General features: G+C 44.8%; 1 protein-coding gene across 3 annotated transcripts in view; it reads right to left on the bottom strand.

The window, feature by feature from the left end:
• GPBP1 (GC-rich promoter binding protein 1) overlaps window positions 1-15,334 on the bottom strand; it is a 66,190-nt gene that overhangs the window by 16,116 nt on the left and 34,740 nt on the right. For all 3 annotated transcript variants that reach the window (XM_073623015.1, XM_073623030.1, XM_073623022.1), the window contains exons 5-6: window positions 7,365-7,431; window positions 4,426-4,604 (exon numbers count right to left, since the gene is read on the bottom strand). In XM_073623015.1, coding sequence (XP_073479116.1) covers window positions 4,426-4,604; window positions 7,365-7,431 — 246 coding nt within the window. The remainder of the gene's footprint in view (window positions 1-4,425; window positions 4,605-7,364; window positions 7,432-15,334) is intronic.

Raw genomic sequence — 15,334 nt, 5'->3', positions numbered from 1 at the left:
ACGGGAGGTTTGCACGATAGAATCTCTAATGGCGTCAACCACAAAGCATAAGGCCGCTGGAAGGTTAGCAAACCCCTGGGCCTGCTGTTCAGGTAATACTTTGATGACCTGCTTAACATGGTCTCTTAAGTATTGACAGACTCCAATCGCTGCTATTGCAGGTTGGGCCACTGATCCTGCTAAGGAGAAAACATCCTTCAATAGGGATTCCATCCTTTTATCTACAGGATCCCTGAGCATCTGAGCATTGTCTACAGGACAAGTCAGGCTATTATTTATTGAGGAAATGGCGGCATCAATAGCCGGAATTCCCCACATTTTAATAAACTTTTCTTCCATCGGATAAAGTGTTGAAAACTTTCTCGGCGGAAAAAAACGTTTGTCTGGGTGATCCCACTCAGAATAAATAAGCTTTTCAAGTAAAGTATGAACAGGAAAAGCATGTGCTGCTTGGAAAGGTTTCAGTGACCCCAAAGCAGAAGAGGATTCTTTAGCAGTTTCAGGTATGGGCAACTTAAATGTGGAGCGGACCAATCCAGTGAGGATCTGCACTAAGACTTTCTCCTCTTGGGAAGTCGCAGAGGGTCCCTCTCCACCTGAATCCTCCGAAGAGGAATCATCCATCCCATCCCGATCCTCTGAAAGGGATTCATCTCCTTTATCCCAGAGCTCCTCTGTCTGAGGGTCTTGGGGAACAGAGGAAAGCCTAGTGCGTTTTCTTCCACTGAGTGAAGACGTAATCACGGCCATTAATCTTTCCTCTAGACCACTAATGGTTGAGGAAAAAACCTCTTGTGTAATATATACAGGGGCTGAAGTGCCAGAAGCAGGTGTAGCCCCTGACCCCAATGGCTCTCCCTGGCTAGCCGTCCCTGGCCCATCTTTAGGGGGGGAAGGATGCTGCCGACAGGGGGCCCTCAGAACCTGAACGAGATCCCCTAGTGTCTCTGGTTCCTGGGGTGCTTGAACCTCTTCTACCCATAGTGCAAAGCAACAAGGTGTGAGGTATACAAATGAACACTGTCCGCTGAGCGATGTAGTCTGGCTAAAAGCCTTGCTACCCAATGCTCAGTCTGGTGTTACTTCAGTAAATGCTGCCTAGGAGAATGCCTGTGTCCCACCTTACATGCGACCGTCAGCTCTGTGTCTCTCAGAAGGCTGAGTGCACCTGTACAGAGTGCCTCTAATAGCCTGCAGCTGGCCTGAGTGGGAGTCTAAACACTCTGTGCTGACATCCCGCCCCCTCCTCTACCGCCCCCCCCCCCTCGAGTTTTGAAAAAAACGAGCGCTTCCCACACTGCCGACTCTCCTGTCATGCTCTGGAGAAAAGGCTGGGGATGGGGGGGGGGGGGAAGGAGGGAGACTGGTAACAAGATTTGCCTGAACGGCTATCTTCAGAGATGGTGGCCATTAGGCCACAGAGCCCGGGTGGTATAACCACTTTCTAGACCCCTGTGGCCCCTCTCTAGCCTGGGGGGGAACATTCAAACATGAGAAATCCCCCCATCCACCTTACCTGCTTGCAGCCTGCTTGATACGCTGGGACACACACAGCGATTACAACACCTGAGACTGACATTCAGCATGTGTAGGTTTGTGCTCTTAGCAGCCCCCGGTGGTCACAATAGGCATAGCATGCATTTACCTTAAAGGAGAAAAGCCACTAGAACTCAAAAATTCTGTGGAATCTCCTCTTACCTTATCCAGCCGCAGGGTGCTGTTTACACAGACCCAATCTTCACCTCTCACGGTGGGCTCCGTTTGAAAAAAAACCGTCAGAGACTGGGGCCCCCATCAGTAGGGGGATCCAACAGTTCTGGGACCGTAAAGCACCTCGCCAGAAATTAGGAAGTTTAAAGCCATTTTCTGATCTGCGGGGTCCAGCTCTCTAAAAAGAGAAGCATTACGGGTAAAACCTCGTTTCTTCGGACACGAGGCCCGGGTACCATTCAATTCGGCCATGAAAAGACACTTTGAATGGATCCGGTTCGCCTGGCTTGCCCCAGTATAGGATCTTAGGATATTCCCTTTGGAGCTCAGCACAGGACATCTTTACACGTCCATCACCTAAGACACTGGCGTAAAAACTGAGGTATCCCTGCAAGGGGGAGGGATTATATAGGGGGTTGAACTTCCTGATAGGGTGTGCCAGTGTCCAATCACCAGTGATACCTATATAACCCATCAGTAATTACTGTGGCTCTGTGTCCCGTGATGTTCGAGAAAGAAAACTTTTTTTTTTAATGTATTCCTTTACAAACACTTTAGACCAACCTTGCTCCAAAAAATATTTTCGCCATAGTACAGCTCACAGAAATATTATTATGCAAAGTAATTTCCCAACACAGCCCAATCTCTAATGCACAAACATTTAAAAAAAAAAACAAAACACATAGTAAGCTAGTCTCATACCTGTTCAATCAAACTGGGCATGTAATGAAAAATTGCTCAAACAGCTGTAGTGTTTGTGAAAATCGCAATAGGATAACTAGGTCTGGAGTTAAAAGGTAACTGAATTGAAATGTACTTCTTAACTTTCCCAGCAAAAGTCAAGCTGTGTGCACCTTTTCCTTCCTCCCAAGCCTTTCTATGGGCCTGTGTTGACAAGCAAAAACAGCTGCCTTTTAGGCATGCTCTGCTTGCCTTTGAGATTAGCTTGAATTGATTCGGAGATCTTTCACAAGTCACTGATAGGTGCATGCTGCCTCCTTCTGATCTGCATTTGACTTCCTTCTAAGCTGCATCAACCTGCATTGAGCCGCTTCTGCATTCCCAATGACTTGTAGGGACAGAGAAGCAGCTTAGACACAAGCAAATGTCAGTCCACATTGGCCTTCTCAGCCTAGCGTTGTAGAGGAAAGTAGGGACCAAAATGAAAGTGCCAAACCCTCTAGCTGACAATAAATGTCCAATCCAGTATGATGTCCTAAACATCACCTTTTGATTATAATCAGCAAAAGCTGTTACCTTCTTGTTACCTTACCTTCATACCCCAGCTGAAGTCTTAGCAGACGAAACACGTCGGGTGCTTTACGCTATCATAGCTACCTTTTACTGCGCTAATTCAGTTCAATTGAACCAAATTTTTACCATTCATTTTATCATTTGTTCGAAATATTTTTTATCAACAAATCCTTCCTTGTACTACCAGATTTACACCATGTGGAAGCTTTGTTTCTTCCGAATTATATGTGGGGGGTTGCCGCTGAGCGAATCCGGTGGAAGACCCCAGCCCATATCTTGATAAGAAACATGAAAAACAAGCACAGGAGCATCGGGCCCACCATTATCCCTTCTAGGAGTGTTGAAGCCGTGAGGATCTTCCTGCCTATTCGGCACCTCTCCAGGATTGGAATCAACTTTAACTCTACCGCTCAGACGGTACAAGACTATACGACTCACCGCCAACGGCCAGTGAGTCCAACATTTCTGGTAAGGGCATTTCATTTCTTCCAGTTGAAAGTGTGTGTTTTATAAGATTTGGCCCTGGATGCTGGTATGCCGTATACCTGGCTGTGGAGGACATTTACATAAGTTCTGAACATCTTGCACCTTCAAGAACTGTCAACTTTTATAGACTTTATTTTATATATGTCCATTAGCCATTGCATCATATTCCTGTGTTTACAATCCCTGGTGCTTATATCCACGTTATACATGTGGATTTGCCTCTATATGTCTGCATAGATATGTTGTTATAATATCCCAGATTTCCCATTCACTTGGGTTTAGCCTTTTTTATAGGTTATATATTATTGTTGTTTTTATTTCCTGCTTTTTTGGATGTTTTTCCTAATGAGATACACTTGCACTGTCTATAGACATTTATCTATACGTGAATCTCTGAAAATACTCACTCTTTATTTTTAGTACACAAATGAAGAGGTGATCTACACACTTGTGAATTTTCTGATATCATTTTCACTAGTGGGATTCTACACCCCTTATGTGGATTTTTATCACAGTTATAGCGCTACACTTTTTGTTTTCCTATAGAAAGGCAGATGCCTATACGATCTAGTTATCTGAAAAGTAGTTTTCACTGAAGGTAATCTCTGCTCATGTTTTTTTCATCATATGCGTGATTTCAATTGGTTGGGAACATGCTTACTTTATACCCCTGACTGACATCCTCATCGCTTTTGCAAACCCCATGCCCTCTGTGAAAAGACGCACAGGAAAATATTTCTCACAGCTATGCATCTGTGTTGCACATGCGTGTATCTCAAATCAGAAAACTGGCCCAGTGTGAAAAATAAATATAGGGGAGGGGGTATAAAGTTTCTTTTCTTTTTTTTTTTTCTTTAAGATACCCGACTCCTGGGGTTGCCCTGCCCACACGTACAACTATGTTTGCATTTAACAAATATAAGTCAATTCTGTAAACCTTATCCCCTCACAGAACAATGCAGTTCTTTACACTACCTTTGTAGGACTGGAATCCTTAGGTTCTAGATCCTTAGAGATGTCCATCCCATTCTTTGCGGGTGGTACGCGGTTACTACTTGTTGTAATCGGATACCCAGACCATGAGAAATCATCTTTCATCCCTTTTCTAATGACCAGCATTCGAGAACTTCTAGATTTAGAGTTCAAAGGGTATTCTGCATGAAATAAAATTGCCCCAAAATACAGTTTAAAAATACTCAACGTGTTAAGGTTTACACAGAAAGATATAAAATGCATTGAAAAGTAATCTTTTTTTTTCCCCCATGTTGACATTTACCTTAAACTAAAGTGTTACTAAACCCAGACACCTGCAATCAATATATCTGGTCTCCTACAGAACATGGAAATGCAATTATTTTAGTAAATATAAACTGCTAAATGCCTTTTCTCATCAGCAGTATATAGCAGTCTTGTGACTACTATCAGTGTCTGGTTAAAGCTTGTAGGAGGAGTTTTCATTCTCCTCTGACTGTCCTATGAGGCTGCATGACCCCTGACTTTGTCTGGACAGTGCCGATTGGTACTGTGCTGATCACATGCACCCTCCCAAAAAAGAAAAAAAAAAACACCCTATAGCAATACACACCAAACTGAGCATGTGCAAAGTGTCCCCAAGGCTATGTTCTATCAGGAGATAGCTTGGGGAGAGTAAAAGAAGGGGAGGATCAGAGAAGACGTATCTAACAGCTTTTTTACACAATGTGGAGGATTAACCCCTTTGGTTGAGAAAAAAAAGGAAGCATAAAAGCCTGACTGATCAGGCTCAACCTCAATTATACAATCTGTATGTTGTTTCTATAGATAAGTAACAGGACCCAGCGATCTGACACATATATAGAAATCAGCTTTATTAAAACACAACTATCTAGACAATACAAAGCCCACTATCTATCTCATAAAAGCATAATTGGCAATTATTAAAAAATACACACAACCATAGCAGCAGCAGGGAAGTTGTATAAACAACCTCCTCTCTCAAAAGAAAAAGGGGGAGAAGAAAAAATATTTTAGCACATATATATTTGAATGTATGTGCCCCAATGAGGGGTACAAAATGTGTGTCAGCAAAATCAATAGTTATGTACGAGTGCCTCCTCCGATTATAAGATCATCTATAGCTCCTGGCTGAATGTTGCAGAAAATTCCTTAAAGAGGAATTCTACGGTGAATTATATTCCACAGCTAGTTAGAATTAAATGTTATACAAAGTCCGTCAAAAGACTTTCTCCTGGATATGTAAAAACATCCAAACCACAAGTGGACAATGTCGCCCCCGTGTGGCCAACACTGTTTGGACCGCAAAGTGAGATCTACCCACCTGAGGGTGATGCAATGGGCCACTGTGTGTAGCTAGTGCCCTTTGAACGCCATAAGTGTATCCTATGTAGGATCAGTCCTTATGTATCCAGCTTGAAAATGAGAGTGAAGTGGTGGCTTATATGGTAAGCATCAAGTACAAATACAACTGGAAAACTCACAGGGAGGGAACGTCCTTATCACACATAGTGCTCTTATGGTACATTAGCAAGCGTCTGCTGTCCTCCCTTAATTGGCAAATTGATCACATTTGAAACTTCTTCAGATGTGTTATATGTGGCTCATCGTTGCCCAGTGTGGGAGCCAGGTCTGGTGATCCTGGTAATAACTAGGAATTCCCTCACTTTAGAGGAATTTCCTCTCCCTTTCTATTTTGGCAATGGGGCAAGAAGTAAAGGGAAATTTCCCAATGGAGCACTAATGATAAAAGAAGAATAAACTGACAGGTGTTATAACCAAAGCAGAGAAAATAAAGCTTTGCCTTTGGCTCTACTAAATTATTCAAGGAAATAACATATACATTTTTAAATCAGAATAAGCTTTCTGTAAAATTAGAGATACTGTTCCCTTGACCATTTGTGCCTTTTAAAGTGCACCCCGACCTCCCGATAACTCACCTTACATAGGTTCCCTCGTAGCACATTGTTCCGCTGCAATCGGTGCTGCTGAACTGGAAGAGTGTTGACATTCCCTTCCCTGGTCATGTGACATTGCTCAGGTCTAGTAATTGGCTTCTAGGCCGCGGCATCATCACTAGAGAGAATATTACATGCATAATTGTCCTATCAAGAACATTTCCATGGATGTGTAATGGAAAAATTACATCAGTGTCTGAAGGGCTTGAGGAAGAGTGCTGTAGATGCACAAAGAACAAACAGCACTGAAAGCAAGGATGGGTTCTACTGATGTCAAGAACATTGAAAACATCAAATACATGATTGCTAGTGGAATCCACAATATACACATGGCAGCAGAAACCTTTCAGAACAATTACTTGTTTAGAAATGATTTAGAAGGAAGCGGATTTTTTGTGACATCAAAAGCAAGCTGCTTTTGTGTGTGGCCACAGGGCTTACATTCTAAAATATGAAACTTGCGCCTACAATTTCTGATCATACATAAAATGGAACTTGTGTTTAATAAAACAGCAAATTTACCACAAAAAAGAAAAAACCCTTTTGGTCTCGGTTAACACTACTGCAATGATGTTTTGACACGATTATGTAGTGCGACTGATGCAGCTTTGGTTGTGTTTTGGATGTGGTTTGCACATTCCATGGGGCCAAATTGCACTGGAAATCGCATCAAAGTAGCACAGGACCCTTTCCCAAAATAGCATCACAGCTGCTGCACTGATATGAACAAGCACCAATAGAAGCAATGTCATTTTCATTGCCATGCGATTCAGTGTGACCCAAGTCTCATCTGAAATCGCATCAGTGTGATCCAGGCCTCAGTGTTGATAAAGAGGCAAGTCCCAAGACAGGAGCAGATCGTGGAACAAAAATACAATCATAACCAATCCACATTGGAAACTTTCATCAAACTACTAATGAACATATTTCAGGTCCCATTCAAAAATGTAAGCACAGACTCACCCCACACTCCAGCAGAGAGAGACTTGTTTTGGTTCACTTCTTTGTCATGCTCAGGATTTAGAGAAGGCTGTAAAACACACATTGATGGAAAAATATAATCAATCAAAATAACACACTGCACATCCATATTAGACATTAAAGCGATTGTAAAGTTTAAAAAAAAACAAAAAAACAACACCATCAAACATGTCAATACCTACCTGCTACGGAAATGTACAGCACTGCCACAAACCTCTTCTCGGGTCCCCCGTCGGCACTCCTGGGCCCCTCCTCTCTGTCCAGTGCCCCCATGGGAAGCCACTTTCCATGGGGGGACTCATGCGTGCTCGCTCCTGAGCCTTGCTAATGCATCCATTGACACAAAAACAGCCTTTAAACATCTGTGTGTGCATGGACACATATAGGGCCGTCTTTAAGGGAAGGGCAAAAGGGGCAGCTGCCCTGGGCCCTGTCATTGTTGTGGGGCCCAAAGCAGCTGCCTCATACTTGCCAACTATCCCAGTTTAAATTCCCTTGAAGTTTTAGTCCTGTGCTGTGTCCCAATATCTCAGTGTGAAGTGCTGCTACTAATGCTGCCCAGCTCTGCCTTATTGTTGTGTACAGATGACTCACCTGCAGACCCTGTGTTTACACGTAAAACAGGCATTTTTAAGCTCAAGTGTATATGGGGCCTAAAAGTAAACTAGTTGTACGTATTTAGAGAATGGATAATGGTTTTATATGTATGTTATTTATAATGGATAGAAATAAAATACACTCTAGGCTGCTTTTACTGCGATTTCGCCCTATTACACAATAAGAAAAATGATAGTTTCAATCAAAATTAGAGTCAAGGCAAACATGCCTCATCTATCATAAGGAGGCTCAATGTAAAGCAGTCTATACACTATTCATTTTTTTCGTTTAGCCTCGTTCACATTGGAGCGACTTGTCATGCGACAGGTCAAATCGCATGACAAGTCGCAGCCTATTCCCGGCGATGGCATTGTTCAAAACGGTGCAATGCCGATTTTGCGGCACTGCACCAATTTGCAAAAGTAGTTCCTGCACTACTTTTGGCGATTTTGGGTGCAACTTGAATAGACATCGGTGCATGAAGCCACACAAATGTCTAAGTCACACTGACATGCAGCTTTGAAATCATACGATTTCAGATGAAGTTGCATGATTTCAAAGGCGCAATCAATGTGAATGAGGGCCTAACTAATGGATTGAACTAAAGAAATTACTCGATAAGCCACGGGAGAATTCTCCCACTGAGTTATTGTATTCTGACAACAGAGAGACTTCCGAGTGGCCAAAATCCAACAGGACGGTTGTACAGAAGTCGATCGGTAGTGCTTTCAAGGTAAGTGCCAGTTCAGACACTTGCCTCATAAAAAGGTGATGGCCACAAAGGAAAATACCTTGTGGCTGAGAGCAGAGAGAAAGGATTGTCTCTTAATGGGTTTAAGCAGTTGTTTCTGAAGTACAGAAAGATAAAAGACCCAGATTCCACAGAGACAAGGCCTTCTTTAACTCCAGAGCTTTATTCCTGAGTCACCAAGCCAGGGGCAACCTGGTCCTTGGTGACAGACGAATCGGTCTGTTGAGAGACCAGATCAATTTGTTCTACCATGACAGAATATTGCATTGTAGGAGGTCTGGAGTAAAACTGGGGTAAAAGAGCCAACTATTGACATACGCTAATTTTTGGACCCAGAAACTTCAAGCAGGGAGTAATTTCAAGCAACGATTTCTGAAGATTCAGGAGTCATCCGAATTGCTGTAACAGTGGTTGTCAACTTATGAGCTAAAAAGGAGGTCTCAAATGCGGCCCTTGATATCAAAGGGCCGCACATAAAGTTCAACATATTTAATGCTAGAGAGGACTATCAGAAATTCCAAACCTAATAAAGGAATTGTGGGTCAGAGCGTGTGAACATGCTACATTTTTGGCTGGGTATACGCTATAGAAGACAATAACAAACTGGGAAGAGGTTACACAATGCTAGTAGAAATCAATGTAATTACCCAAATCAATGTTCCCATTACAGACTGCTGAGGGCCACACATCACATACCAATGGGTCACAGGTTTGACACCAGGGCTGTAACATCTGGACAGTTAAAGACATGTCTGAAAAAGCCCGCGCCAACTGTTCCCTCAACAGGAGATTTTCAAAGTTTGACAGATCTGGTGAATCATATACAGAATTTCTGAACCATACAAAGTCATTCGGAATGTTTCTGGACCAGAATGAAGTCATTCAGAACTCTGAGATCCAAGACAGATGCCCCCCTTATAATAGGGAACAGTGAACAGGTTGCAGTAAAGGCCCTGAAACCGTTCAGCCACAGATTTTAGTCAGATTTAAAAAGGACAAACCTTGTGGGGGAGCTGAGACATTTCTTAACAGTCAGAAAAGGGAAAGACAAGTTCACCTTTAGTAACATGTTAGGTTTTGCCCATATTTAAGGTGTAACATGTTACTAAATCACCTGCCACCAGTCCGATCCCCCATTGTGACAGCAGGTGGGGGGCCCTCTCCCCGTACCCACTGTCACAATTCAAAAACAGTGCGGTAGTGCGGGGCTCCACCCACCAGGCCACGTCTTGCATTCACAGAGTTCTGTGAATTTTATGAACTGCAACTACCACCAGCCATTGGGGCAGATAGCTTGTAGTTCATTGATCTTTCTGGACTTTACCCTGTTTCCCCGAAAATAAGACCTAGCGTGATTGTCGGTGATGGCTGCAATATAAGCCCTACCCCCCAAATAAGCCCTAGTTAAAGTCCTTGTAGGTCTTGTTTTCAGGGTAGGGCTTATTTTCGGGGAAAGAGGGTAGGGCTTATTTGGGGGGTAGGGCTTATATTGCAGCCATCACCGACAATCACGCTAGGTCTTATTTTCGGGGAAACAGGGTAGTACTGCCTGCCCGTATCAGAGGTGCACACAGACGGACAGACAGAAGCCTAGCATTGCACCCGCCTTTAACGTTATCAAAAGCCTGTCTAAAGTGACATTGCTTGAAGGCCACATGGCTCAAAACACTTCTTCTAAAAAGGTTCTGCAGTCCAGCGCTTTAGTCAGATCGCCCTACAGGTATGTACGGACTTAAAACACAGAAATGAGAAGAGATGCTTCCTGCAAAGCTTCACAACTGACTTTTAACATAATAACTATCAAGTCAATAAGCAAGGGATAAACTGTAGCAGTGATTAGATCACTTAAGAGATTTTGAACAACTAGACGTGGCTAGACACAGCCAGAATTTGGGTGAAAAGCAGGACCTGCCAGAGAGAACAGCACTCTATAAGGGGCTTCCTACAACACAGGGTTAACTTTACATTATCCTCTTTGTTGATTCATCTAATGTCTCCCTGTGACTGTGCTTTATTAAAAATACAGCTATATAGCTTGTTTACTGATCGCAGATCGGCGATCACGTTACATACCGCCTTCTCTCTCCTTTCGGCCCGACAGATGCAGCGGGCAGGAAGGAAAAAAAAAAAAAAAAAAAAAAAGAGGATCCTGGACGGCCGCACACCACAGAAGGCATCTTTATTGATATGAAAAAGTAAAATCCAAATGCAGTCACTTCATGTACAGGAAAAACAGGAGCCGAGTATCCCCTGCTGACATCAGCCAGGAGGGGAGGAGGAGAGAAGGAGCAAGGTGGCCCCGCCTGGCCACCTGCAGCTGTTATGCAACAGAAGAGGCGGCTTGTCACACGATTGCCGATCTGCCCTCAGTAAACAAGGTATATAGCTGCATTTTTAATAAATCACAGTCACAAGGGTACATTAGATGAATCAACAAAGAGGATAACATTAACCCTAATTTGAGAAACAGGACGGAAGGGGGCAGCGTGGACATGGAGCAGTCAGACAGGGGAAGGGGGAAGAGGATGGAGAAGAGGACACAGGAGACACAGAGCAGGGCTGCGGCTGACGGAGGCACGTACGGTGACAACGGTGTCAGGGCTCGGCAGCCCTGATATATCATGGTCAGTGTACAGAGAGGAGGGGAGAAACTGGCAGTATCAGTCAGGTATATCATGTGATATGGGGGGCCAAATTACACAGCACAAGCACTGTGCTGTATATAATGCTTTAAAGGAACAGGATCTTTATTTATTTTTTTGAGGTTAACAAACACCAACGATTGGGTCCTAGAAAACTGGTGCATGCATCCTCCACCAGTAAAGTATGCACCTTGTTAAGATGGGATCGACCAGATCACAGGTGTCCAACTGGCGGCCCTCCAGCTATTGCACAACTACAAGTCTCATGAGGCATTGCAAGGGTGACAGTTACAAGCATAACTCCCAAAAGCAAAGGCATGATGGGACTTGTAGCTTCGCAACAGCTGGGGGGCCACTAGATTGACATCCCTGGACAAGATCCATAGTGGGAAGATACCACCAGGAAACAATCAAGGATCGAAGTTTCAGGAGGCTCGTTGCAAGCAGTTGAAGAAGCAAAGAGATGCTTCCTCAATGCTGTATGGCAGAAAAACGATGGTTACTTACCGATAACAGTATTTCTACGAACCTTCCAGGACGGCAACACATGAGAGATGATAGGCTCCTCCCTACAGGAGACACTATCAGTTCACAGCTGTTAAAAGGCCCCACCTTCCCCCTTTTGTCCCTCAGTTGTTGTAAAGAAATTTTCCAACCGTTTCAGAAGGGGTCTTTAGACACTTAGGCACATACCACCTATTGCATACACTCTTTACTCCACCCATAACAGGGTGGGAAGTAGGCCTGCCATCCTGGAAGGTTTGTAGAAATATCGTTATCGGTAAGTAACCATCGGTTTTCTCACCTCACCTTCCAGCAACACATGAGAGGATAATCAAGTAATCCGCAGGCCTACCTTAGGGTGGGACCACTGCCTGTAGCACCTTTCGACCGAAGGCTAGGTCTTGCTGCGATAGGACCTCCACTCTGTAGTGCTTCAGGAAGGTGTCTTGGCTGGACCAGGTGGGGGCTCTTGCTTTTTCGGCCCAGGAGGTTGCCAGGGCTCTAGTTGAGTGTGATTTCAACTTTGCTGGTGCAGGAATACCTGAGTTTCCGTATGCTACAGAAATGGCTTGCCTTTTCCACCTAGAGACTGAGGATTTTGAGGCCTGAAATCCCTTCCTTGGTCCAGAAAAAAAGGATTAGGAGGAGATGATTGGATCTCCTAAAATCCTTAACACTTTCTAGATAAGAGGAGGCATCTCCTTACGTCTAAGCAATGGAATCAAATGGCTCTCCTAGCCGAGTTAATAAGAGCGCCTGGCTTGGCTGACGCTTTTATTGCATCCACGGCTGCATCTGCCAGGAAGGCTACGGCCTTCCCTATTACTGAGAGGGAATCCAGAACTTATTGGGACTTATTACCCTGTGAGAGGTGCTTTTTAAGCCTCCCTATACAGAAGCGCGCATTCCTAGCAACGCAGGTGGCTGCTAATGCTGGGGTAATAGCGGAGGAATTGGCCTCCCAAGCCTTTTTCAACAGGGATTCCGATTTGTGATCTATAGCATCTCAGATGTTCCCTGTGTCCTCAAAGGAGAGGTCAGACTTTTTTGTCACCTGGGAGAGAGCAGCATCCAATTTTGGGACCTTTAGGAATTTTTCTGCTTCTTCCTCTTTGAAGGGGAATCTTCTCTTCCAAGTTTTAGGTTTGACCAGGCTCCTCCCAGGAGACTGCCATCCTGAAGCACTAAATCCTTCAGGGACTGGTGTATGGGAAACACCTTTGATTGGTTTTTAACCAACCCCCTTATACATCTTATCTCATGCCGAGGTTTCCTTGGTTGGTTCAGGGATTTCTTCAGTGGCATAAAGCGCTTGAAGGAGTCCCTCTAAGTCCTCTAGACCAAAGAGATGTCTGTTTAGTTTGACGCCTTCCACGTCACTATCCAGGCCCATATCAGTCTCCTCCTCTGAACTGGGCTCACATTTTGCCTGGCTTTCTGCTTCTTCTATCTCATCCTCTTCCCTAGCCTGAGCTGGGGGAAGGCCCTGAGAGTTTGGTAAAAAAGCACTTGGCCCAGGTCTGGAGAGAATGCTCTTCTGAGAGGAGGGACCCTCTTTGGGGGGAATCTCCTCTGCATCTGCCACCTGGAGAGGTGCGAAAAGATTGTATAGTGGCCAGCATCTCTGAACCGATTTCAGAAAATCTTTCATTAGACCTGAGGCCTGTTTTCCAGCCAGTTTGTTAATACAACGGAAATTCTTTCTCCGCAGTTACCGCACTTTTTACTGGCACTAGTGCTAGTAGGTGGTTTGTCAGTGATCTCCCGAGATCCGCCCAGGGAGTCTGCAAGAGAAGAGGAGAAACACTCGCCTGGCCCCCTTCAGAGATGGCTGCAGGCCCCATTCCCCAGAGGTGAGAGCCTAGGGGTTTCTCAGGGACCGCTAAAGGCTGGTGTTACTCTGCATAATAAGCAAAACACACTTACCGGGCCCCGACTTGCTCTTGTCTGCAGCCACCTATGCTGCCTTGCCATCCCGGTTTCAGAGCGAGGCTTGGAGTGCACAAGGTACTCCCCTAGTGTCTTACTTCCTCTGGGCTCTATGAAAATGGCACCCGCTGCACACAGCGGAGGATAGGAGGAGACCCAAGCTGCTGAGTGGCGTGCAACGGTGGGGGAACCTTAAAAACACCGAGCCTGCCTGCACCACACCCTGGAGCGACCTGTGAGAAGCTTGAAGCGGCAGGTTAGTGCAGCCCTCACCAGCATTCCTGAACCTGGCTCACAGTAGGGGTGCTGAAATTATTCGTTAGTTGGTTAGTGATGGGTGCATTTAATGGGCACAGAAGGCTGCGTTTGATGGGCACAGAGAGGCTGCATTTGATGGGGGAGGTTCAGTATTTTTCAGTTTGTTTGCACAACCCAAAAATATTTTGAGCACCAGCTGCCACAGGTCAGCACAGAGACAGTACAGGGAACTTCACAGGGCTGTTTGTCATCTGTGGATTCTATCCCTTCTGACCTCCCAGCAGCCCTGTGTGTGTGAATCTCTGTACCCTGTAGTACACCGGATTAGTGCACTTTTTAAAGGGAGTGAGGTTATTTTTAATTCAAAGCAGAGTTCCAGTCAATTTTTTGTTTATTAAAAGTCAGCAGCTACAAAAAAAGTGCATCTTCTGACTTTTAATAAAAAGACACTCACCTGTCCCACAATCCAGCGACGTGGCAACCCAAACCCTCCCTTCTCTCACCCGCCTGTTCACGGCGCTGGCAATACTACTGTGGGCATCTGGCTGTGACAGCTTGCAGCTTCACAGCCGGGTGCGCATGTCTCACTGCGCTGTCCTGCATAGCCGGGCAATCTTTTGGGAACTGTGATGTGTCCCAGAAGATTACAAGGTGGAAGGGCTGCCTAGGTGGCCCAAGTGGAAGTGGGAGCTCGTCGGTAATCGTGATGCATCGCCGAATCGAATCGTTGACCAGATAATTGTAATCGAATCGTGAGACCAGTGAAGATGCGCACCCCTAGCTCACAGGGGTACCATCTGACTTTTTTTTAGTCTTCTGGTCAGAGAAAAATAATAAACGTTTCGTTGTAGAAGAAACACAATCAATACTGAGGGACAAGGGGGAAGGTGGGGCCTTTTAACAGCTGTGAACTAATTGTGTTTCCTGTAGGGAGGAGCCTATCATCTCATGTGTTGCCGTCCTGGAAGGTGAGGTGAGAAAAGAGCACACGACACCCCCCAGCAAATGACATCAGCACTCAGCATTAACCCCTTTCATGGAAAAAAAAAAACAAAAACCAGGGAACAGTAATAAAAGTGCCCAGCAACCTACAGTATGTAAATTTAGATAGTGAGTGGGCTAAGCATTGGGAGCCAAGTGACTTTTCAGGGACAGGGCAAATGCTGGACCTGGAAAACACCCCAGGCTATCCCCACAACATCCAGTCATGTCTGGACGCAAAAAAAAACCCCAAAAAAACAGGCCAAGGCTGACCATGCCAGATAGCGGCC

The sequence above is a fragment of the Aquarana catesbeiana genome, linkage group LG01 (genome assembly GCF_042186555.1).
Source record: "Aquarana catesbeiana isolate 2022-GZ linkage group LG01, ASM4218655v1, whole genome shotgun sequence".
NCBI lineage: Eukaryota > Metazoa > Chordata > Amphibia > Anura > Ranidae > Aquarana > Aquarana catesbeiana.
The sequence above is the reverse complement of the archived record's forward strand: the minus strand, read 5'-3'. Positions and strand labels throughout refer to the sequence as shown.